The following is a 25,319-nucleotide window of genomic DNA, read 5'->3' on the forward strand; positions in this document are numbered from 1 at the left end:
CCATGTTTCCTCCCTCCTCCCATCCCCCCACCCCTCCTTCCCTCCCTCGATCTGTGAGAGCGTGTGCGTGGTCTGGGTAGTATCGGACTATCTCAGAGAAGGTGTCTCACTTGCCCAAATAATCAAGATGAGAAATGCGTTAAAAAGGAGAAAGACCCCCAGCTGCTGAGCTCTCTGAGCCACGAACATTATTCATGTCTTTTCACTGACGTCATCGCTACTGTGCTTTGTGTCTGTGGTGTCCTTCTGCTACACACAGTTAAAAGGGCAACAAGCCGCCCCAACATCAGACAGATGACACTTCAGAGAGATGTGCATCCATGTGTGCTCATCTGACTATAACACCATCATGATTCACCAGGTGACCCTGTGATGATTATTTATTTCACAATAATTAACAACCTCTTGAAAAGATAGAGAGAAAAATGAAAACTTTCTTAGTTTGCTTTATTTACTGTAAGAAAAGGAATTTCTTACCTCACGTCCCTTTTTTTAAAAGCAATCCATCTGTCAATCGATTTGTTCAGAGATGTATTCAAAGGCTGAGATGTATCAAAGGTTCATTTTACATAAACCCTCCTATTGTCAGTTTTATGGTATTTGTTGAACGTCTATAAAGTATGTCTGATTCACTGGAATAGAAAGCACAATCCCTTTTAATAGGCCTTCGGTCCAAACTGTTACGGACACTTTCATAATAAAAGTTCTACCATGAAAATGATATCCCCAATAATGAGTAAGCCGTACATTAAACACAAAAATTAAACATACTTAGAGTATAGACAACATTCTGAATGTGTTAGGGGGAAATTCGTTCACACAAAATAGTAACAAGACAATTTCAGTCAAATGAAAGAAATAGTACACAAAAAGACAAAAGAAATAGTACACAAAAATTATGAATTTGGCCATTTGCGGCACGGCGACATTTACCTTAAAGTTTCCGCTGGATTCCAAGCCTTCCTTATTTACTATGTTGTACCACACAAACAGTATCTAAACAATAGAGTCTGATATGAGACTGAGAGAACTTGGGAGGAGGACTCATGGTTAATCTCTTCAGCATCTCAAATTGACATGCCACCTCAGACTATTCCCTTAACTCCTCAGCCAAACTGTACAGTATGAATTTCATGGTAGAACTAACTCAGCCAAACTCACAGTGTTTACAATACTACTAAGGTGAGCACCGTCATACGCCATATCCCTTCTTATTGATGAGTTTTTTTGTTCTGTTAATGTCCCTTCAAGCATAATCTATATTGATCAGTCCCTTTCAGAAACTGACACTTTCCCTTTCAATGGAAATGAACATGCTTGTTTACATATTGGACAGGTAATCTCTTCACAAAGCAATACATTCCATACAGTCACTAGTAAAGGAAATTGCAAATATTATACCAATAACATTAAGACACTGATTTCATCAGACCCTTTTTGTATATTGAGGATATGTTACAGCATATTCCCAGTCCAAGGCACAACTCCATGAGTCTCAGATGTGTAACGTGAAGCCACAGCCTTCTGTTCTGTCTAGGTAGGAGAGAGCAGAACATCAAATCTGCTCTCTGAGTCGTGATAAGGACCCCCCCTCTTGGATAATGAGCTTTTTAAAATTATTCTTCTTCACTTCATGAAGATGGGGGGGGGGGGGGGGGGTTGCGGGTTGCTACCATGACAACGTGACCTCCAAAAGTAATCTGCAGTCCTCGCCATCCAGGAGCTGTTCAGATGTCGCTCCAAAGGACGGCCCGTCGAGTCTTGTCAACACTCACCACAAACCCCCCTGACGTGGACCACGACACTGCGTTGATGGAGGAGCTGCAGAGCAAAGGAGGACAGGTGCTACATTTCAACGGCCGTTAACCCCACAGACTGAGGACCAGATCTGACTCTAGCTCATTTCAAGTCTCAAGATGTCCAGAGCAGATGGGCAGGGCCGAGACAAATGGACTAAGAATACTGGGCTTCTCTGCTGTTTCATAACAAGTGACAGGATATGCATTCAGGATAGCCAGAAGCTGGTCTTTGTCACTATAATGTAAACACAAGGTAATGGCTCGTAACGTCCCCCACTTTTCTTGATGGCCTCTACAAATTGACTCGGAGGAAGTCTAATAAACCTAATAGATGCTTAGTTGGCGGCTACCCAGACGCACTCCAAGAGAGAGTCCTGAGAGCTTGGGTGTATTTCAGAGAAACGACAGCAGCAGTTTTTATACAGCTTTAAAACCTAAACTATAAAGTGTAAAATAAGGCATCAGAAATCACCCGTTAAAAAGATTTGTAAAGCATCAAACAACAATTAAATCGTGTAAACATTCTGTTGCACCACTAATTGTGTGGATATGAGGCAGTGACGCTTGAGTGAGGCGGTCCAGGTGGGTACCTGTGCATGTCAGGTAAGCTGGTCTCCAGATTGCCTGTGCTGACGTTCCAGATGTAGACGGTCCCGTCCGCCGAGCCAGCAGCCAAATAGCTTCCATCAGGACTAGAAGGGAACGACATCAAGCAGGGATTAGCTTCAGACAGAGAAAAAGCAGAAGTGTTTGATCTAGGAAGCCTCTAGCGATACCAATCCTTGACTACTGCACCTCATTAAGTCATGCAACCAGCCGTTATAAGAGGAAACTTATTGAAAAACATATGCTAGTCTCCCAGATCTAAACAAAGGGGGGAGGGGGTGTAGGTCATAACAAGTATCAATTAGCTGCTCAGATTCTGGGTAGGACAGTGATGTTGAGCCTAACAGATTGGTAAGTAAGCTGAGGGGCAGAGCGGGTGGGAGCGAGCAGAAGGGAGAGCACTTGTTCAACTGAAGGTGGCTCATAACCCCGCCATCAGATCACTTCACACACTCTCAAGTTACAGCGCAGGGCCTCCAAACAACCACAAGGCATTCTGGTCCACCAGTTGTCATGGAAACAGCAGAAATTGTATTCCTCAAGCTAGTAAATCAGCCCTGGTTGGAGTGAAATCCCTCGAATCCAACACTATGTCATCCTACCTCAGGGACAGTCGAAAATGTGGAGGGGTCATTGTGGCAAAAGAAGGATTAAAACCATGTCCTTTATACGATGGGAGCAATCTTCTATTTTTCCTTGACCTTTACGAGAGGATAATCTCACGGCACAAAATGTTCCTTTTTTTAAATAAACAACCAGCAATTTCACACAGCGAGTTAAATCCATACTGTATCTCTAACAATACCCAATATGCTCCATTTGAGACGGTCTCTCACTATTCTACACCTATGAGGAGAACATTAACCGTTACAGAGAGCCTCATAAAAAGGATGCTATTACCCTCTCTCTGCAAAGAACGATAACAAAAGCAGACAGCCCAGCTGCACAATGGAGAATGCCCTGGAAAACACTGCAGGCTGCTCCTTCAGGCCAGGTCAGCAGTCACACCATCACAGCCTTTTATCCACCGTGAAGTCGAAGCCTTGCTATCACCACAGACAGCACATATATCAGGGAGGGATTGCAAATAATTGGATTCCAAAGATGAAAACTTTCGGACTCGATGTGTCACGGTTACTTAGTCCTTTGATTCAGGGGGGGGGGGGGGGGGGGGGGTAAAGAGAGGATTGTGATGTTTTTTACAATATGGCCTTTTCATTCAAATCGTACACAGTGGTCATAAGGTTCAAATTCAATGTGAGTCAGTGTACAGCATACAATGCACCGACAACGAGCGTGCAAAAGTGACATTGCATGTACATGACATTGCTCCTACATCTGGCATCCATTTACTGCTATGTCAGCCAGCTGTGGCTCAGAGAGCAACAATGTCATACAGACGGGGCCATTTTGCCATTCCCCGGGACATTTTCAAAACGCTCCTAAGCCAAATGAAACACATCACGCCAGATGTCTTTTGCCCTGGGCTCCTTGGCCTCCTAAACACTAATTAGGGAGATGAATCTCAGCCTCCCCTATGCCTGCCATCCTCCATGTCATGTGACCACCTGGAACTGTCAAGGAACATCAGCGAATCAGTGGAGAGCTTCACTAGCATTCGGTCATTAACTCGAATACCTCATGGATTGTGACTGTGGTCCAGATCTGTGTAATTACAGTGCATGTGCTGGGAGGAGCCCAGTGGGTCTGTATACATTGTGACAAAGAAACATCAAATGCATTTTGTACGTCTGTTCACCTGAATACAGCCTTGGTGCTATCACAACCACACTTGAAGCCGTCGGCTCTATAATGAAAGCAAAAGAGAGAGAGGGAGAGGGAGGCAGAGAGAGAGAGAGAGACCGAGATGGAGAGGGAAAGAGACAGAGAGAGAGAGAGAGACAGAGGGAGAGGGGGACAGAGTGAGAGAGAGGCAGAGAGAGAGAGAGAGAGAGAGAGAGAGAGAGAGAGAGAGAGAGAGAGAGAGAGAGAGACAGAGGGAGAGGGGGACAGAGTGAGAGAGAGAGAGAGAGAGAGAGAGAGAGAGAGAGAGAGAGAGAGAGAGAGAGGGAGAGGGAGAGGGGGACAGAGTGAGAGAGAGGCAGAGAGAGGGAGAGAGAGAGAGACAGAGAGACAGAGAGAGAGAGAGACAGACAGAGAGACAGAGAATCGGGAGGGAGGGAAAGGGACAAAGAACGAGGGATGGTTAGAAGCCAGGGAGATCTTTACTGAGGATAAAAATGTCTGACCTATTCAAAGCAGGAAGCCAAACGCTTGACCTGGACCAATGACTGTGGAGCTGACCCATAACAAGTCACGACTCGGACCCTCATTAACTCAACGAGCAGTGGGGGTCAGAGGTCGAGCCTGGTGCCTGCCTACCTGAAGCACAACCTGGAGTTGTTCATCCTCAGGTCCACCACCTGCAGGCAGTCGTCCCTGGAGCAGCTGAGCAGCTGCCTGTGATCTTGACAGATATCCAGCGAAGTCACTTTCCCTTGCAGAGGGACCTCCTGTGTGCAGCTTGCAGCCCTGGGGAGGGACAGAAGGTGGTAAAGGGGGAGGGGCGTGGGATAGAGGGGTGAGGGGGGGGCGGGTGGCTTCATACACGACACACACGCATTTCACTATCCTATTAATACATTCATTAGTATGGTGAGACCTATCTCGGAACTATCCGGAATACGTTGTGAAATATCTTGTTTACATGAAACGCCCAGATCCCATTTGATCCAATCTAAAAAAACAAATTGCTATGGCGGGCTTGTGTATGACACTTTACAAACAAAGGAACCAAAAAAAAAAAGATGAAAAATGTTGCGCAGCAGTAAATTTCACCATGTCATAACAGACACCCTTCTAAGCCAGGAGAGATGTGGAGGAGGCGGACGATATTGTGGGTTGACTGTTGCTAGGCGACAGCCGAAGACGGGGAGTCATCAGAGCTGCAGTGGAGGGCTTCTATCGGGGAGCGAACGAGAGGGTTCAGGGGGGCTCTGCTGTGGCTACATAATAGCCTTCACGTCCCAATGTAGAAGGAGATTATGTTCAGAGTAATTGGAGGAACAAATCATGAGCTACTCATTGTCACAAATCAAGCTATGAGAGCAGAGTGAATGTATTATGAGTCGAGTGAGGTAACAAAGCAGGGAAAAGGGACAGGGGGCTGAGATCAAAGGAACCGGAGTCACGCTGATGTAGATTACTCCACCCGACGGTTTTCCTGTTTTATTGCATATGTCAGAGGAATCAATCATTGCCACTAGTGCCTAAGCAACCATGGCTGAAGACCAGGCTCATAAAACACCACACCACACAACACACACACACACTCACACACACACACACTCACACACACACACACACACTCACACACACACACACGCACTCAAACACACACACACACACACACACACACACACACACAGACACACACACACACACACACACACTCACACATACACCAGAGGCTATGTGGTCAAAAGAAGCTGTCATGTTTTCTTCACTGTCTACAGGGTTGGAGTGGAAGGTAAGTGAGATCTGCTCTGACTCAACATCAATAAAGTATTAAATCATTAATGACATTTTTATTGTTCTGACTTTAATCAGGTGTCAGATAGCTTGGACCTAGTAAACATTAATATCAAAAGAAATCCACATCAAAATGCCTTTATAAAAATATATCATATGGTGTCTTCAATACATTCGACAATTATTTATGAAATATGTAGGAATTAAATATAACTGCAGTAGTGTTGCTTGAAAGCGATTCTCTAAACCCGGGTCTACAGCATGACTCACAACTCAACAAGAGCACACAAACACACCTACACACCAACACACACACACACACACACACAAACACACCAACAACACACGCAAATGCACTCATGCATACACAACCATTTCCTCTCGAGTTTACATACAACCATACGGACAGGAAGAGATGATAAATGCATGACCGTCGGCTCGGGGAGAATCCTCCTTACCTACTGTCCCAGAAGCGAATCTTGTGGTCGTAATGTCCACTGATGATGAAGTACTCTGAGCACACCACGTCGCTGCAGTAAGAGAGGACCTCAAAGGTGTGTACACCTGCGTCAGGAGCAAAACATTCGCACAAAGCTAAAGAAACAGACCACTGAAATAACCGCCATTCAGGCAGGCTGAATAAGGTTCACGTTCTCTTAGGTAATCTAAATGTTGGGAACGTTCTAGAGATTAGACCGTCTCATGTCTGTCCGCGTGGCCCGTGGTAGAGGCGGGGCGAGCGCTGACACTCACACGCGGCACGCTGGAGATCCCACACCTTCACGGTCCTGTCTGCACTTCCGGTCACCACCTGGTGCAGGCTGGATTTGAACTTGGCCGCCGTGACTTTGCGTGAGTGGCCCGTCAGGGTGAGCTGTGAAACGACAGACACAGAGAGGGAGAGACAGCCCAGGCTTAGAACTGGGTCATAGCTCCATATAAGAGCATGTTTTTAACAAGTTCCTCCTCAAGCTTGTACACAGAAAGGAATGAGAGCGAGCATTCTTGAAAGATCTTCCCTGTACAAGACACGAGCAACACATTAAAGGCCGCTGGTAATTACTTTCCCAGGTGACGCCTAGGTAGGCTCCCTACTACAGCACACATTAGTTACCACACCAAGTTGTATAACGATGACACTATCGGCTTGATCTGAAATCTGACGTTGGTTACCTTGGGAACACTGTCGTCCAGTCGCCAGAAAAGTGCAGACTTATCATACGAGCCGGCCAAGATCCTGGTTCCCTAATCACAGGGCACAATGTAATGCACACAGTCATTTCAAGGTTACTTTGGGGGTCAGATGGCTAAGCGGTTAGGGAATCGGTTGCCGGTTTGATTCCTGGGGACTAAATGTAAATGTAATGTAACTTTGAGCATGACAGAACCCTATCTCATAACTGATGTTCACTGTGTTGCCATTTGTCTCCTTAATGTCCGTCCGGAGCAAGACGTGAAAGCTGCACGTGTGTGTCAGGAGACCATCCCTGTGGAGCGCTCTGCAATAACAGAGCCGACATGAGACAGAAACACAGGCCAGTCATACCGTAGGGTCAAACTCGATGCTTGTTATTCCTTCATTACTGCCATCTAGCGTTCCTCGGATGTGAAGCATGCCTGGGAGATTGAGACAGAAGGGAAGAGTGAGAGGACATTCCAGCTCATTCTTCTCACAGAGACAAGATAATCCTTCCAATCATCTTCCTCTTCAATACACTCATACAAGTTTTTTTCGAGTGAATGCTGCATCCTCATTTTAATTATTTCTTCATTATATATAAAGGATTAGTGAAGACTGTAGAAATCTACATTTCATTTCGAGGGGACTAGGAATAATCCTTGTTAGGCTGTATCGGTGTCTGTGCATCGGTCACATGACCTGGAAGATGGGCTCTGTGAAGGTGACAGTGCTTTACCTGCTTTCACGTCCCAGAGCTTGATCACCCGGTCAGTGCCCCCTGTGGCCAGCACATTAGAATTGGAGCTGAATCGCACAGCATTGATGCCCAACTCATGTGCATCCTGTATGGTGAGGGAGGAACAAAATCATTAACAGACCAGGAAAATCATTAGCTGTTCAATCGTACGCAAACAAATCTCCACTCATCTATGTTCGGGGATATGCGCCGATATTCTAGGACACAGAATTGAGCACAGACAGCCGGCGCTTTCTCGCATGACAAACAAAAACCCAAGAAGGAGCTCACGACCTAAAGCACCACGCATGAAAAGAGGAAACAGCTTCAGGACAGAAATAAAGGGAGTCATTTCCTGAGCGGCGACGGCGGCAGACCTGGCGCCGCGTCACATCTGAATGCGGTTGCTACGGAGCCCGATGCAAATCAGACTATATGACACTTCTCCTAATAAGGAAGTGGAAGAGCAGAGCGGGCACCTTAGGCGGATCATGCTAGTTCCTCTGTGGCGTGCGTGGGCTATTCAAATGAAAATGGGCCCTGTCTGGTGTGAGTGCCTCCCAGTGACAGGGCAGCTCTGTGTGACAGAGGACCTCTGTTTGGGGGACACAGACAGCACTTTGTCCCCTACAGGGGACAGCCGAGCCACTGACCTGGAGCTTCCTTCCACTGCACACAGCGCGAAAGGGAGCGCATTTACATGAAAATACCAAGGAGCTGGTACAGAATATTTCCTGGTATCTATCATGCATGGCGCACCAAGGCGTCTGACACTTAACGGCACGACCGAGATAATATCTAGGTGCTCTCTTCTAAGGAAATGCATTTCATTTGTCGAGCGGATGTTTTCGCGCACAGCGACAATTAAGATGTTGCATGCACTGAGCGGTTTCTTCACCCCGTCAAATTAGGAAGTGGGAGTCAACAGCCAATTGAGTTGCACCGTCATGTCTCCTGCAGACTGTGTCCGCAGTACTAAACACTTGGCACACAGTTCCACCACCTCAAACATGGGTTAGGGTTAGAGTGTCTGTCCTCACCAACACGTGCAGGGCTTTAGCAGGTACCCTGGCTGCCACGCAGAACCCTACTGGGACGTACAGGTCCTCCTCCAGACTGCACACCGACTTTCCTCGTCTCTTCCTCCTGCACAAGAACGCAAACAAACACACGTCTCAGCCTGTGTCTCTGCAGGGACGACAAAGCAACGTTTCAGATGGGGAGTCAGATGGGGAGTCAGATGGGGAGTCAGATGGGGAGTCAGATGGGGAGTCAAATGGCTGAGCGGTTAGGGAATTGGGCTATTAATCCGAAGGTTGCCGGTTCGATTCGGTTCGTGCCACATGACGTTGTGTCCTTGGGCAAGGCACTTCACCCTACTTTCCTCGGGGGGGAATGTCCCTGTACTTACTGTAAGTCGCTCTGGATAAGAACGTCTGCTAAATGTAAATGTAATTTCCAGCAGAGTGGCGCTGACACTGAGGTGATGTGGTCTCATCTGCCTGCGATCCCGGACACAAACAACTGCAGGGGGGGTGTTGCCCACTGCGTGACCACAGTCTTGCCCTGACAGCTCCGACACAGCGAGAAGCACTGGTCGGCCTCTGTCAATACTTGGGAGGGGTCAGATATGGTGTAGGCGTGGATGAAGGTTTTAGATCCATATGCATGAGAACACCAGGATATGAGGGACACACACTCACACACACACACTTGTAAACAGGTGTGTTATTGGATCGTCATCTCAAGATAGGAAACATACTGTGGATGCATGCTTGCATGCACACATACATGCTGTGTACATTCCTCATCGATGAAACGTGTACGGAAATGTGACTCATGCATGGAAATCACCTGCAGCCAGGAATTGATCCTCTTTATGGTTTGTAGTTCAAATTGTGAAATATTCTGATGGTCTTTCAATGATTAGTAATAGTAATATAACTGCTGAAGATATATAAAGTGTAAGGAAAGATACTCACTCAAACAGCTCTTTAATGGAGTTCAGTATTCGGGGAGATGTTGCAGAAGCTGACCTGGACAGAAACATTTTCACAACATTTGTAGATGACATAACTTGGAACCTGCCGCTGTTTACAAGGGACGACTAGCTGCTAACGCTCAGTGGTAAAACAATTAGTAACAGGATTGAGGATGAAAACCATGTTTGTAATACCTGAAAATTCGAGCGTGGCGCCTCTCCAACTTGGCCGCCGTCTCACTTACAGGAGAAGCAGCTCTGGAGCATGGGGCACTCACACACGCTCTGTAGAGACATGCAACTCCCGTTAGCAACGTTTAGTGTCCTTCCGACAACGGGCTTATCACGCTGTCATTATTAAATGATGTTGTGTCTACAGAGATGTTTTCTAATCGAGGTCTGCTATTTCTGAGTTACCCCTGGAGAGGAGGGACACAGCTGATAACCACAGTAATTACATTTTTTACATTTACATTTTAGTCATTTAGCAGACGCTCTTATCCAGAGCGACTTACAGTAAGTACAGGGACATACCCCCCCGAGGCAAGTAGGGTGAAGTGCCTTGCCCAAGGACACAACGTCATTTGGCACAGCCGGGAATCGAACTGGCAACCTTCTGATTACTAGCCCGCTTCCCTAACCGCTCAGCCACCTGACTCCCTAATTACGTTCACCTTCTCTTCCAAGGCGAGCTCCTTTGCGTTTTCATTATCTCAGTTTGTTTCATTTGGAAACTCCCCAGTCCCAATGTTACCCTACGATCAATCGAATCACTTTCCTTTCAAAGTATGGAGCTTGGCAAAAAAAAGCACTTACACATCAATGTTCACTTTCATCTCAGCAGCTGTCTCCAGTTCCTTCTGAAGGTTCACCTCTCTTGCTCTTTGATGTCAAACATAGAAAAAAAATGACAATAGACGTTACAAAAACAGAGTAACTATATGCAGATTTTAATTCAAGGATTCAATTAATCTTTGTGCATCATCAGTTTTAGACAACTATGCCCTGTTATTACATTCCTAATGATTTATTATTCTCATTCTAAAGAGCATAGGACTGCTTCTCAGAAGTGGATTGGCTTCTACTACGTAGCCCGCTTTGACTCTAAAACACATAGTGTTCCTCCTTGGCATTACTGAGATCATCTCTAATCTCGTAACATGATTGGACAAGTAAAAGAATGGGCAATCCTGTCATATCAGATCTGGGACTTTCCAAGAAAGGGTGCAACTTTGCCACTCGCGTCGACCGCTTACCTCACTCTTCTCTCGTTCCGGCTGTTCATCCATACGGCTGCAACCTGCTTCCGCCCTATCAAGTCCTCCAGCAGCTCTGACCCCTTCACCTTCTCCTCACGGAACATGGCATCCATGTCATGGTGCTGCTTCAGGAGGGAGTCGTACTCTCGCTTCAGAGTACGGTTTCCCCCCTGCACCTCCGCGACCCGGGCCTGCAGGTTCCCGTAGTCAGTATCCACACCCAGTAGACGACCCTTCACTTCGCACAATCTGACCCGGACAGAAGATCTACATCAGCTGCTGTACTGTCTATGAGAAATACTGTACAGACAGTACAGTAAATCATTTCTGTGTTGATTACTGCATTACTGACAGTAACTGAGAGACACAAAACATACGGGACCATTGGTGTTTATCGAAGAATTAGAATACATGTCAGACTTGTTTCGCTCTTAAGGGAACAGGCCTCACCTGGCATGTTGCTCTTCCAGTACAGATTCCTTGATTTTAATCTCCTGCTGCAGCTCTACCACTTGGTACGCCAACTAAATAGAGAACAGGAAAATCCCTTTAGAGAAGTAAAAAAAGTCCCACCAATCGTTCCATATGAGATGGAACACTGTAAACTGGTGATAATTAAGTGATCAGAGATCTTAAAAAAAAAAAAGAAAATTATGCAGTTTTATGAGTGCAGGTGCTTTTGAAACTATTGTACTGTAGGCGAAGTACAGTGGGATTGTACTGTACTACTCTACGTGTTTTGTATTTCCCACCTCTCCTGTTGTTTTCTTCAAGGCGTTATTCTTAGCAGCCAAAGACGTTAACGAATCACTGTTAGAAGTAGATGATGGGTATCTGCAACACAGAATAAAAGCTGAACATACTGAACAAAACTTCAGAATCCAATTGGTAAATGGCAGTTTGAATATCAGTTATCAGAAGAATGATTGACTACCTATCAACACAGCCCAGAATGCCTTTGGTTATAAACGCTTTTTGATTATACCTCTCCAGCAGGTTAATATCTGCATAAAGTAGGAAAGACACATACAACAGATTATATAAATGGTATCACATTAGGTACAATAGGCTGCACTTGCACATATGCCATCGCTTACTGATCTACACATAGGCCCTGGGTGCTAATCGTTAGTTTAATTTTCACCTTTGTGTCAAATAAACTTGTCAAGTGCAGTGATTGAAGCATTGCGAGAATGATTTAAGCTCTATAACCACTTGAAAACTGCTACTGTACTCTGTTACTGTAACCTATGTTGTTTGTTTTCGTTATACAGTTATGGCAGAACACTTCGTTTCATATCAAGTTTCGAGTTAAGTTTCCTCTATCCTATGGCTTGATCATAAATTACCGATGGTCTTCGACTACATAAAAAAGTTAAGTGTATTACATACATGATCGTATGACATCTTGAAATATTGTCTTCTGTGACTTATCCCGGTGTTTCAATTGCAGAATGATATGACGCTTCCACGACACTGGCGTGTTTTTGCTTAAGTTTAGCTTCTCTTTGGCTGTAGACTGTTCCCTGAATTCCATACCAATCGCGGCCATAACTGACAATTCCAGTTTCAGTTGAATTTATCGACATTGGAACTATTAATCACACATCTTCTGTATGTAGGCATTTAGTAATTTGTCCATTTCTATTCTTGTGTCTGCGCACTGAAGCACTAGTGTCAGTAGAATAACAAGTTTTTCAGCCAATCAGATACATCTTTCCATTCTTTCCTCACTCAGTCTGCCATCGTCCTCGACGTCATTAAAACACATGTTAAGCAGACACGCCCGTGCTGAGGTTCAATGAACAATAAAACGTAACGTGAAATTGTATCTCAGCGCAAACACAATCGACAGTAATCCATAACTGGGTAGTTTCTCAATAGCATTGTTACAATACAATTTGATATTATTCAATTCGTTCCTTTAATGAAAACAAACATTGTACACATATTTACAATAAAACCGTACACTTAAATGCACATGACGAAACACAGGGGCAACTGGACAATGAAAATATTGCAGGAGTTACAATGATGATAAATATACCACCATCCTGAAACTAAACAAATTAGGCTGAGTAAACATAATACCGAACTCCAATTGACTGCCTGATCGAAAGAAAACTTCAGTATCAAAACTCCAACAAAAATGAATAGACATTTTTAAAATAACACTGACATTTAAGTCATGTTTAAGTTGTAGCAGACACTACAACTTAAGTAAAATGTCTGCTTTTATTACATTGTCTTCAATGTAATAAAAGCAGGCATTTTACTTAAGTCCTGTTAGTGCAACTTAAGACAGTTGCCATAGTGATGGCAAGAGTAAGAACGAGCCCCATTACAGACAGGAGAGAAAATAACACAAATTGAGAAAAAAAAGGTAAACATTTATAAAATAAATCTAAGATATAATTAAATATCATACACAAATTAAAAAGTGTTCAAAGAAAGAAATTGCACCTGAAGTGTGACCATCAGAGACTAAATGCATTTCGTTTTCACTAAAATAAAATAAAAACAACTAATCTAATGAGGATCAGTGTCGAAAAGGTGCCGTTCATAAAAGTGTTCTTTGTGGAATTCTATTTGGAAAGTGAAACATTTCAGCGTAAACAATGGACAGGACACATCAGTGACTGTCCATCTTTCTCTCTGCGATCTGTAGCAACATTTCAGAGTACTTTTCCAACAGAGCCACCGTCCTGTCGTCTCTCAGCTGGCGGCCGGGGGACTCCTCCACAGGGGCGGGGCCAGGACGCCTGTCCTCCACAGGGGCGGGGCCAGGATGCCTGTCCTCTAAACACAGGGAGTCCAGCTCGCTCTGCACCGATGTAAAGGCCCCCTTCAGGAAGCCCAGCATCTGCGCCTGCTGCTCCATACTGTCTGACATGGAACACACCTGCAGGAACACAGGTTCAGACAGAAACCTCAGCACTGGTTGAGAAAACGTGAAAGCAAATTATACTAAAATATAAACAGATTTCTGCACTTTACTGATAGCATCGGCCTCACCTTATTATAAAAGCTGACTGTTCTTCTCATGGTGTTTCCCAGTTCTTCAACAATCTGGTTACACATCTGGACGTTCACAGTTTCCTCCACAGAATCTGTGATGGGAAGAGCATAAGGCAAAGTGAGGTTGAAAGATTTTCCGTTATGTATAATTCAGTTCTGCACAGGTGGTAAACGTACGGTTGACCTCACCTGAGTTGGAGGAGTTTGAACCCTCCTCTGAACTTTCTGACGGTGGCATGCTGTGCCCAGGTGGAGGGGTGGCTGAGGGCTCAAAAGAGGGACTGGACTGAGGGGGAACACTGGCCCGCAGCCCTTCGTCCTCCCTGCGCCTGGGGCCACACGGGGACTGGGACCTGGCTGGGCTCTCCGTCCTCGTGGTGGGGCCCAGGCTGCGGGCCTGCTGCCCTCTCCTGGGCGTCAGGGTCTGCTCGATGCTGCTGATGCGCTTCTTGCCCTCCTTGCCCAGAGAGCGCATCTCCGTGGGGGTCACCAGGGCTGGGCGCCGGGGCGAGTCCACAGTGCGCCGCCGTGTCTTGTGGGACAGGGGCGACATGCAGGACGGAGCCTGGGCCTCGGGCATGGCCAGGTCCAGGTGGAGGAAAGCTCTTGCACTGTGATTTCCAGGAGCAGGAGAGGGAAGATGAGGCTGGCTGGCAGGAGCAGAATACTCCAGCGAGGAGGGCAAGGTGGTGGTGGTCGGGGCCACAGGAGGGGGTGCTGAGGAAGAAAGGTTCTCTTTCCACTCCTGCGCCGTCAGATCTGGGATGGATGAAGACTTCCCTTCCATGGGTTCACCAGGCTGCTCGTCTGTGGGGGAGATGTTCAGACCTTCGCCTGCTGCGTGGCCCTGGGAGATCTTGGCCCTGGAGCTGGCTGTGGTGCCCATGTAGCTCTGGCGGCACGGCCGGGAGAGGATGTCCTTATCCAGGGCAGCGAGGGAGACTTTCTGGCCTGAACTAGCAGGTGGGGCCAGGGGCTCTACCGGGGCAGTGTTCTGAGAGAAAGACTGTGATGCCAGAGTCTTGTTTGTAATATCTGAAAGGGAGAACATTTAAAAGCATGAGGAGGTGATGCATGTACAAACAAAACACAAACCTGGAGCCCAACTTTGATCAGCACCTGATGTAAAACCGACACCATAGATGAGGAAGAAGCCAAAACAGGAATCCAGTGTAGTTTCAAAAGAAAAGAAGAGGCCCGTTTCCTTTAGATATAGAGTGAATTCCAAATCATATTCCCGTGTGAATCCCCTGGCAAGGTAGATTGTTTGACACGCACACACCACCAGGGAGTCGCTCTCATTAATTCCCATGTGGACCACGTGGCAGGGTAGATGGGTACACACACACACACACACACACACACCTCCCAGGGAGTCTCTCCAGTGGATGACAGCTATGGTGTTGCGGCTGCGTAGGGGCCGAGGGCGAGGATGAGGGCAGCACTGGGCCTTGACGGAGCAGCCCCGTCTCTTTAGCGCTGCAGGATGACACCTTAGCGCTCTGTCTGGACGTGCCAGCAGCAAAAGCCATATCAGGCCACCGTCAAACATGCCAAATCAGTCCAAACCCACAGGGCCTTCTGTCACTACATGTCTGAGTAGATTAAGTGATACGGCCAGTGTTTTGTTTTCCCCCAGCATGAGCATGGAGATGGGGGTGACCTCAGTTGTGTTGAATCCTTCAGCTGGAGCAGAGGACGCCTGAAAGTTATCTGTCCGCAGATATGACTCATCTAGCCCTGCAAAACTCACCACTGTCTGGGTTTCCCGCTTCGGAAGGTTCCGTGGCACACGGCTCAGGACACAGCTTTGAGTCGACCTGAAAACACAAAACAAATCTGTCAAACTGATTTGACACCGAATACGACTTGTACCAAGCGGCTCTCTATTGGTTCTACAAATGTGGGCATGTTGGTCGTCTGGTGTGTTACTGTGTGTGTTACTGTGTGTGTGTGTGGCTGGAAGGGCGCGGCACCTCGGGGGTGCTCTGGGGGATGCTGGGGGACAGGTCGCTGGCCTCCTCAGAGATCCTGGGGTGGAGGCGGGCATGACGTGGGGCAGGAAGGAGTCCTGGGCTGGAACAGTAGAACAGAAGGTTAAATTGGAGCTGCTAAAGCATGACTATTGACTATAGTCATAAACTTTAGTTTTTCTTGGGGGGATTACAAATGATGAAAAAAAACATCTTGAGAAGAAAATTAATTGTGCACTGCAAGGGAGTCTTAAATGATTCATCCACGTCCCACACAGGGAGCCTGGCTCAGGGCTTCTTCCCCGCTGAGGGTCTGAGGACAACAGCAGAGCTAGTTCAGCAGAGCGCCCGGCACGAGCGCCCGGCACGAGCAGGACGAAGGCGAGGAGCGACTGACCGGACGCGGCTCTGGAAGTGAGACAGGAAGCGGGTGGAGATGCTGAGTCGCGGGTTCAGGAAGTGGCTCTCGGCCGGCTGCTGCAGGCTGCCGGGGTCTGTGTCAAACTTCTCTGCAAGGGGGGTCAGAGGGCAGGAGAGCACGTCCGTGTCAAGACACACAGGAAGAGCCGGCAGCACACGGCATTCATGTTTTCATCAGAGAAAGGGAGGTATGCTACGTCATAGCCGGGAAGAATGACCTCCAGGAAGACAGGCATACCTGACAACACAGTAGCACTGTAGGATTCCTACCTTCACTGGGCAGATTGTTGGCCAGGGTGTCAAAGTGTTGGTGCAGCAGTGTCTCCCGCTGCTCTTCCTCCTCCTCCTCCTCCTCCACCCCTGAGCTGCCCGTGGAGCTCACCTGACTCAGCGAGTCTGTGTCTACAGGGATACAGAATGTAAGGCAGTGCCAAAAGCATCGTGGGATACAGGTCACAGACAAAACAAGCCCCAAGATCAGCGTAATTAACAAAGCCCTGATATAGAGGCCTTGCAGCCCGAACGCAATGACCAGGAGAGGACCTACTTAGCTTAGTGTCTGTTGGGGTTCTTACCGTCCTGGTGCTGGTCTTGGCTCCCAGCAGAGCCGACACAGCAGGCGCTGTCTGGACTCAGCTCCTCCCCAGCCCAGGCCTGCCTCCCCTCCTGCTTCTGGTCCCGCACGTCAAACTCTCTACACGCACCAAACACAAAATGCACTGTAAGGCACCTTGACAACACAGGAGTGGGGTTAAACAGACACATTGAATGTGGACCTCACCCCTCTCCGCTTGTGGACAGGGTGGTGCTGTTGGCAGGGTAGAGCACAAAGTCACTCCTCTCCAGGGAGCTGAGGCCCGGATCAAACATCTCCTCGCTATCTTGCAGGGCCAGGAAGTCAGGCCTCTCTGGATGGGACCCAAATGTTGCACTCGACCCCTGTACACAACCCAGAGGAACAGGCCAGTTTAAAGGGGGGGGGGGGAATCACATCCGATATTATCCACATCTCCACAGTCCTCATTTGAATGTCTAACCTCGCCTTTAAGGGAACAATCCACCCGATTCATGTAGGATAAATAACGATCCTCACCTTTTCATCTTCTTCTTCATCCACCTCCTCTGGCTCCTCCTCCTCCTCTGGCTCCTCCTCCTCCTCCTCTGGCTCCTCCTCCTCTCCTCCTAGAAGGCTGTCCAGGCTCTGAGGGTGGAAGTAGGGATCATCCTCCTGCTCCTCCTCCTCCTCGTCCTCCTGGCCCTCGGGCCGCCTAGGGCTGGGGGACAGGGCGAGCTGAAGGCTCCTGGTGTCGAGGACCGAGCGGAGGGCCTGGGGGTCCAGCTGATCGGCCCAGCGGCCCCGGGGCTGCTGGGGCCCCAGCTTCACCTCTGGGGGGATGGTGGTCCCCATGGCCGAACCCTGCAACACACACACACAGTGAGAGGAAAGTTAACAGTAACATAACATAACAGTAAACATCCGAGAGATTTGTCTAGTCTGGGCTTCTGCTGAGTGTTACCAGTTTGCGGGCCCACATGGGCAGTTTGCCGTTAGTTAGAACCATGGGATCCAGATCTGGGAAGTCTGGGGAAGAAACACAGATGAATACATTCATGGAAATATATATATATATATATATAAAAAAAATATATATATATATATATATATATATTTTGTTTTTTTTTAAAGACCAGATATCAAAAAGACCTGACTGAATCCCCTCTCTTTAGCTGATCAAGTTCTCTGACCATAAGTGACATCAAATCTAGCAGGGGTCTGAGGGTCCTCCTCTTCCTCCTCGACCAAACCCTTCTCCTTCTCCTCCTCCTGGGGCAGCAGGCTTGGTCCAGTGATGAAGGTCTCTCTCCTGGGAAAACACACACACACGCAAAACGTTCTACACGGCAGTGCCTCTTCTGCTCAGCTGAGAGCGTGTCAGCGTCTGTGCCGCGTGAGGGAGGGGTGGTGTGGCGTCGCCTACCTGATGGCCTGCTGTTGGGTGGCGGGTTGGGCTGAAGGCTTCAGTCCTGCTCTCTGCTTCATCTCAGCCAGCCTCTTCCTCATGGAGACGGTCATGTGGGAGTCCAGCTTCCACACAAACACACAGCTGGGGAGAGACAAGCACACACACCTCAGCTGAACCGAACACGGAGCAGAGGGGGGGGGGGCAGAGTCTCGCGGCAGATTTGCTGGAGATGTTTACCTGTCTCCAGATACCGTGATGAGGTGTCGGCAGTCCTGGCTGAATCTCATACCCGTCACAATCTCTATGGGGGGATTCAAAGTGAAGAAGACACCACATGATGAGGAAAATAAAATAAAGAAAGTCATGATAAAAAAAAAAAGGCAGGAAGAAAGCAGAGAGCATACCCGAGTGTCCAAACAGGGTGGCCACACATTCCCCTGACTCGTAGTCGAAGATGCAGATGCTCTTGTCAGAGCAGCTTGTGGCTAGGTATGTGCCTGAAGGGTCCAGCCGAACCTGTTTCCATAGAGATGCACTCGTGAGCGCAGCAGGAGAGGAACGCCGTCATTCATATCATATCTGAAGGTCCTTACCTTTAGGAGGGTGCCCTCATCACTGGTTGAGCCCTTGAAGCACTTTTTCATTTTTCCACTCTTCACATTGTACACTCTGCAACAGAAGGGGAATTTCTGCTAGGAAAGTGGCATGAACAAGGTGTTCCACACAGTCTGAACATTCGGGTAACCACCGGGAAATGGGTAACCACTGTGTTTGTTAGTGGCGGTACCTGATGTTCCTGTCCTGGCACGCAATGGTGGTGTGCGCGCGCGTGGCGTCAAGGTCCATATCGTACAACGTGGTCTTCTCTACCACATGGTGCGTGCGGGAGAAGTTTAAACCTTCCGGCGTCTGGAGAGAAGAGAAGAAATTGAAAAAGCTTCCCAAACGGCAGCCATGTTTAGGTCTGAGGGAGACGTGACCGCCGCGGCGCGGAGAGGGACGGGCCTCACCTGTTCTGCTGTGCGGAAATAGATACTCTTGTCGGCTCCACAGCTCACCATCCGCACCTCCGGGCTCACACCTGCAAACGCAGCCACACCGCGACGCTCACCAGGGGGTCATGACGGAACGACACAACACATTACCGCGGACGCTCGTCAGGATCCGATTCAGGCGACCTCATGTGGCTCGGCACCATTCAGGGACAACCACTGGGCAAGCGAGGGGGAGGGGGGCCCCATCTCCACAGACCTGTGAACTTGATGGCGGTGATGGAGGCCGAGTGGTCGTAGACAGTCTGCTCTAGGGTGTAGTTCTTCTCCATGTTGAAGATGTGAATGAGGCGATCTCTGCTTGCGGACGCCAGCAGGCTGAGGCCTGGGGGGTAAAAGCCGTCAGCACTTCCTCCCTTCAAGATTCTCCCTGGCCTACGGTTTCTACGGAAGATTTTCTCCCCCTAGGACCTCTCACCGGTGTCTGTCGGGGAGAACTCCAGGCACAGCACCTCGGAGTCGTGAGCCTCGATCCTCTGGAGCTCGTCCATGAACTGCAGACCGAAGATCCTGCGGACGAAGGAGATCATCTTTCGAGAGCGTTCGCCTTCCTGCACGCGACGGCCAGAGCTAGACTGGACCCCTGCGGGGGGCGCCCGAAGGTCCACGCCAAGGACAATCGTGCACGTCTACCGGTGTTCTGTCGGGGTCTTACCGGAGGTTGCCGCTGCGATCTCCTGCAGCGAGGTGTTGTCCATCGGGGCTGACGCCGAGCACACGGATCCCGGCCTTGCCGTCCATCCCGGCGCCCTCTCCTCGCCCGCCCTCCGCCCGCAGATGCTGGGTGTCCTCCCCGACGTACACTATCCTCATCAGATCCTGCCGCAGCCAGCAAACGGAGGGAAGGAACCCCAGCAGGAACACAAATAAAAACGACATGTAAAACGGAGCCACCCAGGGCACCGAGGGTGTGATCCAGGGTGACGGGTGTCGTGGGTGAGCTGACGTACGTGGCTGTAGAAGTTGCGCAGGCAGCCAGGGCCCGGGGCGCTGGACTGAGCCGGACCCTGCAGGGGGTCGCCGTGCCACAGTCGGATGGTGTTGTCGGAGGAGCAGGTGAGAAAGGCCCCCGCAGGAAGACAGGCCAGCGATGGCTCTCCCATGTCAGGGTAGGTCTGACGCAGAGAGATGACACGACAAAACCAGGTTGTGTTTGTTATTGGGCGTCGTCGTTGACTACAGACCAGTGTTTGGACGTCTATAGACTTTGAATGCGACAAGTAATAACATGAATCAAGAAACAAATCCTGTTAGAACTGTGCTTTTCTGACCTCTCAACCATATTTACATTTAGTCATTTAGCAGACGCTCTTATCCAGAACGACTTACAGTAAGTACAGGGACATTCCCGCGAGGCAAGTAGGGTGAAGTGCCTTGCCCAAGGACACAACGTCATTCTGCACGGACAGGAATCGAACCATCTGATTAATAGCCCGATTCCCTAACCACTCAGCCACCTGACTCCCTATGCTATACTTTCTCTCTGCACTATTCGTATTTCGCCTTGGACAAAAGCGTATGCCAAGTAACTGTGAAAGCTGCCCAATGGAAATGTAGAAGGCGTGTACCTCCACACTCCAGACACAGCCGCTGTGGTAGAGGGCAGAGTAGACCTTCCCCACGTTCCTGACGTCACGCACATCCCACACGTACACACTGTGGTCATTGTACACACAGGTCAGGTGCCTTGTTACAGGGTCAAAGGTCAGCGCCAGAGTGTCTGGGTATTCGGCCTCTTGTTTGGCGGAGAACAGGTGCCTGTGGAGGTAAACAGACAAGACTACATGAAAGGACACGTTAGACCTTGGGAAGTTTTTGAGTTTTTGGACAATAATCCCCTTTGTTTCTGAGTTTCTCGCCCCAGGCTTCGGAGCCTTCAGTTTCACATGACTGTGACTCAGTAGACGCATGGGTGTGTGTGAGCATTTGTTCTGTCCCAGGAAGCTGTTGTGGAGCAGAGTTCTTACTCTGGCAGGATGCCCTGGGTGATGTCCACCCCCAAGCAGTGAGGTCGGTGCAGGGTGGCGATGTAATGAAGGGTCTGGGGACTGAAGACACGAACGGTACCGTCAGCACAGCCACAGAAGACGTAGACCTCACTCACAGACAGGCAGCGGGCGGAGGTCGTCTGTGAAGAGGCGACAACAAACACACATGGATTGGATTGACAGGAACATCAGACCCAACTATTAGAAACTCAAGTCATTCAGGGAGAATTTTTTCAAGCTGACATCTGACCTTGAGGTCGACCCAGGTGTCCAGCATCCTGTTGCTGTTGAACTGACACAGCAGCCCCGAGCTGGTGATGCAGTAGGTACTGCTAGCCATCTTGCCCCGCCCACAAGCCAATCCACAGAACATGCTGTTCCGCTGTTCCCCTAGTAACCCCGACCGACCAATTAAGGGCACCGTGCTGTTAACCTAGGCGGGGACATACCACAACAAGTGGTCATCATCACAGACAGGTGATAACAGTACTGGCACATGGAGGTGTCACAATGTCATCAAGAGGGCGTCCCCTGGGCTTGTGTCCTGCTCCTCACCCGTCTCTCCTTGGAAGCATCCAGGTACCAGAACCTGATGTGACGGTTTCCCGCAGTGACAAAGTAGCTGTTGTCCTCAGAGAAGGACACTGACTGCACCTTGCTGGATACCTTGTTGGATGCGATCACAGTGCCTTTCTAAAGTCAAGACAAAAACAAATAAGTTAATGAGGTTGGATTTGGTCCACATTGTGGACAAATGTTTGGTGGATTTTTTTTTTTTACAGCATCCTAATAAATCTGACCAAACGAATGTGCAATTAGACCATATAATCTCTGATCTGTTGAACAAAAACATGTTTTGTCATGAGCTTTGACAATCCCTGTGCCCAGCCATATCACATTACACAAACATATGTAGCTCCCCATCTGCATCTGCCAAGGGCTCATGCTACTGCCCATGTGCAGACCCTCTGTATGAGCGACTCACCCTCCACTCCCAGACACTGACGGTCATGTCATGCTGATAGCCCACAGACACGATGTAGCTGCTGTTGGTGGAGAAGGCCACACAGGCCACCCCATATTTGTGGCACTGGACCTCTGCCACCTGTGTCCTCTCAGCCACGTCCCACACTCGCACACAGGGCATGTGACCACTCTGCCCGGAGACAAGGATAGAGTTAGAAGCAGAGTGAATCAGCGGAGACAAGTGGGGTGAAGCTGGAAGCCATGTCAATTCTGCTGACATGATGGGAGCTTGAGGGGGAGGGGAGGGGAAGGGTGGGAAACAGCTTTCAAAAGGCAGTCGATAACAAAATAATCTGTGCAAAGTTAAGAAATCGCAAAGTGAATCATTACATACATCTAGAAATAGAATTGGTTAACTTAGTCAATTTACAGAAACGCTGAGGGGATTTCTCCTTTGTACTAAGATCCTAAGTTACATATTTGTTATAAGGATTCATTTGTATCCTACGGTTGTAGGCTAGTACCTATAACAGTGTACCCAACAGAGGCTATAATTGTTCAAGTACTGCAAACGCAACCAGGCAGAGAAATAACATCACATTAGTGATTCTTACTTCTAAAAACATTGAGGACCATTACCTAATTTCTAACAAGCACACCAGTTCAGCACGGCAGTTTACGTAATATTTAAAATTCTACCAAACAGCGAGACAAACACAACATACATCATCAAGCAAAATTGTCACGAGGCACATCCACCAAACAAATCCTTTTCTTTTTTTCTTACATGAACATGTCCAAGTACTTACCTCACCAGTGACCAAATATTTTCCATCTTGAGAGAACGCCAGGGCAGTGAAGGTTTTTCTGGGAAACACAAACACAGAACAGGCTTAATGAGAGTGCAGGTCAGTATTACACTGGGAGAAATTCTCATTTAGCAGTAGCTACTCCAATAACATGTATTCTGACATCGAACCTTGATGCTTTATTCTTTGAATTGCCCAAGAAGACAGCCCTGAGATGGTTAAATAGATTTTCACTCTTTAAAAGTATCAGGTGACCTTCAAATAAATAAAATAAATAAATAAAAATCCCTTTTAACAGTTTGGTTGGTTGTTGCCATTAAATGTTAAGGTGTTGTTGGAGTTAGCAGATACAGAAATCTTCATTATTTTGAATCCTTTTCAATTTGCACTAGTGTTGAACAAATGATTAGTTTTAAGTGCTAGGATCAGGAGAGAGCAGAAACGCACACCTTGATGTATTGAGGATGTGAAACTGTTTGTTTTTCTTTGGATGAAGTATCACAATAACACACCTGAAACAGAAGACAAGTGGATTAGTCAATTTAACAAGAGCGTTGGTAAAGTAGTGTTCAAAACTACTTCTACCTTCAGCCCTGTCCACTTACCCTGCAGGGTAGGCAACTAAACCCGTGTTCGAGTCGCAGGCCAAGCCACTACCGTTAGAGGTGGTGATTCCAAGCACTCTTTCAAGAACAACCTGTGAAACATAGCAGTTAGCACTCCAATCACATACTCACCGAGAATTGCCGTGTCGTATTTTAGCATGTAATCAACTGCAATTCTGAGGCGAGATGTAACCTAACATGGCAGTCAAGAGGCAATACCAAGTCTTTATAGAGGACTAGAAGCGAGCTAGCTCACAACGTCAACTACCCAAAAACGTGATCAAAGGCCGTGGATCAACTGTACTGCTTGTATCTAACATTAAATCTGAACTAGCTAGTACCAGGGTGTCACGCAACAAGTGAATAGCTACTAAGCTAGAGCGGGCTAAATTGCCCAAAAATTGGGTATGATTGGTTACATAGTATTACCCGATTGTGAGTAGTCCGTCTTTGGCTTTGTCGACTTCTTCGCCGCATATTTGTGGCAACAGACGCATTGCTCATCACTTTCCTATTTCTCGATGGAAATGAAGATATATTGGCACATCCGTACGGTCCCTCAGCCATTGCGAGATTAATTTACGCCTCTGAAATTGTTGTCGGTTTTTGTTAGCGTTTTGTTATTCGCCACTTTGTGGTGTTCCTGATAGTTAACGTTACTGGTACGGTCGGTGTTTAAAGTTAGCTGGTGGAAGCCAACTTGTTTCATCAGGCTAGCACTAGTCCTAACTTATTCAAGGAAGCTATCTTAACATAGCACAAATGTTAGAGACATTTCGTAAAGTTATACAATAATGCCAATATAGTACTCGGTCATGTCAGTCAGATATAATTTACACTGCAAAACATACTTCGTCCGCAAACGCAGGTTTCTATGTCAAATACTTCAATCGACTTCGCTCAGTACGGAAAGTCAGAGATGAAACCTGAAACTTTTGCCTACAACGTATTTGTAGTCTTTAAACGGAACGCGCGACTTTAATTCAAACATACACTGCCTCCGTTGATTGCGCGAACAATGTCGACCCGACCATCAATTCTACTCCATGATTGGTCTTCAACTGAAGTGACGATTTATTTGACCGTCATTGGGTACACTCGTTTTGTACGTAGAGTGATGGACCGTGTGAGACGGGCAGTAGCAAGTTAATTAGAGCGCAGCTTCTTGCCTGCCTAAATAGTATGATGAGTTCCATGTCATATTGGAGATAGTAACTTGTGCAAAGTCCCATCTGATGCACCACGATTCACCAGTCGTATGTTTACTCAAACACTCACTGCAAATCTAAATAGTCAGAACTTGGTTCACCGTGGCGTCACTCGAAAACTTGAAATCAGTTCTAATAATTAGGCCCCACCCAGAACGGCTCAGTGGATCTCCCGCGTCCAACCTTTTGACCCCTATTCCAAATACACATGGTTTCTACATCCA

The 25,319-nt window shown here is 47.8% G+C and overlaps 2 protein-coding genes across 2 annotated transcripts; both read right to left on the reverse strand.

Moving 5' to 3' along the window:
* Positions 1–407: 407 nt before the first annotated feature.
* On the reverse strand, positions 408–12,743 carry LOC136952278 (protein Atg16l2). Its single transcript, XM_067246997.1, has 18 exons — positions 12,485–12,743; positions 12,027–12,096; positions 11,845–11,926; positions 11,543–11,616; positions 11,090–11,341; positions 10,650–10,715; positions 10,029–10,118; positions 9,835–9,888; positions 8,893–8,998; positions 7,853–7,958; positions 7,483–7,553; positions 7,110–7,181; positions 6,690–6,810; positions 6,395–6,500; positions 4,788–4,937; positions 4,165–4,212; positions 2,390–2,491; positions 408–1,821 (listed from the first exon to the last, which is right to left on the reverse strand). The coding sequence occupies exons 1-18, from the start codon at positions 12,642–12,644 to the stop codon at positions 1,728–1,730; spliced, it is 1,824 nt and encodes a 607-aa protein (XP_067103098.1). The 5' UTR covers positions 12,645–12,743; the 3' UTR covers positions 408–1,727.
* A 260-nt stretch (positions 12,744–13,003) lies between these two features.
* On the reverse strand, positions 13,004–24,756 carry wdr62 (WD repeat domain 62). Its single transcript, XM_067246218.1, has 31 exons — positions 24,317–24,756; positions 23,888–23,979; positions 23,732–23,794; positions 23,283–23,340; positions 22,493–22,663; positions 22,063–22,200; positions 21,758–21,940; positions 21,487–21,647; positions 21,088–21,277; positions 20,470–20,634; positions 20,175–20,338; positions 19,938–20,029; positions 19,719–19,844; positions 19,478–19,548; positions 19,255–19,376; positions 19,061–19,136; positions 18,872–18,983; positions 18,705–18,768; positions 18,483–18,608; positions 18,250–18,368; positions 18,021–18,085; positions 17,597–17,920; positions 17,285–17,442; positions 17,079–17,197; positions 16,774–16,905; positions 16,481–16,592; positions 16,087–16,186; positions 15,864–15,930; positions 14,300–15,145; positions 14,108–14,202; positions 13,004–13,994 (listed from the first exon to the last, which is right to left on the reverse strand). The coding sequence occupies exons 1-31, from the start codon at positions 24,452–24,454 to the stop codon at positions 13,725–13,727; spliced, it is 4,719 nt and encodes a 1,572-aa protein (XP_067102319.1). The 5' UTR covers positions 24,455–24,756; the 3' UTR covers positions 13,004–13,724.
* Positions 24,757–25,319: the final 563 nt, after the last annotated feature.

The sequence above is a fragment of the Osmerus mordax genome, chromosome 11, assembly GCF_038355195.1.
Source record: "Osmerus mordax isolate fOsmMor3 chromosome 11, fOsmMor3.pri, whole genome shotgun sequence".
NCBI classification, from domain to species: domain Eukaryota; kingdom Metazoa; phylum Chordata; class Actinopteri; order Osmeriformes; family Osmeridae; genus Osmerus; species Osmerus mordax.

Coding starts and splice junctions, on each gene's coding strand:
- LOC136952278 (XM_067246997.1), bottom strand. CDS start 12,644: ATGGCCGCGATTGGTATGGAATTCAGGGAACAGTCTACAGCCAAAGAG. Junction 11,342..11,542: donor CTGGAAGAGCAACATGCCAG/GTGAGGCCTGTT, acceptor TGTCCGGGTCAG/ATTGTGCGAAGTGAAGGGTC. Junction 6,501..6,689: donor GGATCTCCAGCGTGCCGCGT/GTGAGTGTCAGC, acceptor CTCCTGACGCAG/GTGTACACACCTTTGAGGTC.
- wdr62 (XM_067246218.1), bottom strand. CDS start 24,454: ATGGCTGAGGGACCGTACGGATGTGCCAATATATCTTCATTTCCATCG. Junction 18,609..18,704: donor ATCACGGTATCTGGAGACAG/GTAAACATCTCC, acceptor GTCTCTCCCCAG/CTGTGTGTTTGTGTGGAAGC. Junction 14,203..14,299: donor TTCAAACTCCTCCAACTCAG/GTGAGGTCAACC, acceptor TTCCCATCACAG/ATTCTGTGGAGGAAACTGTG.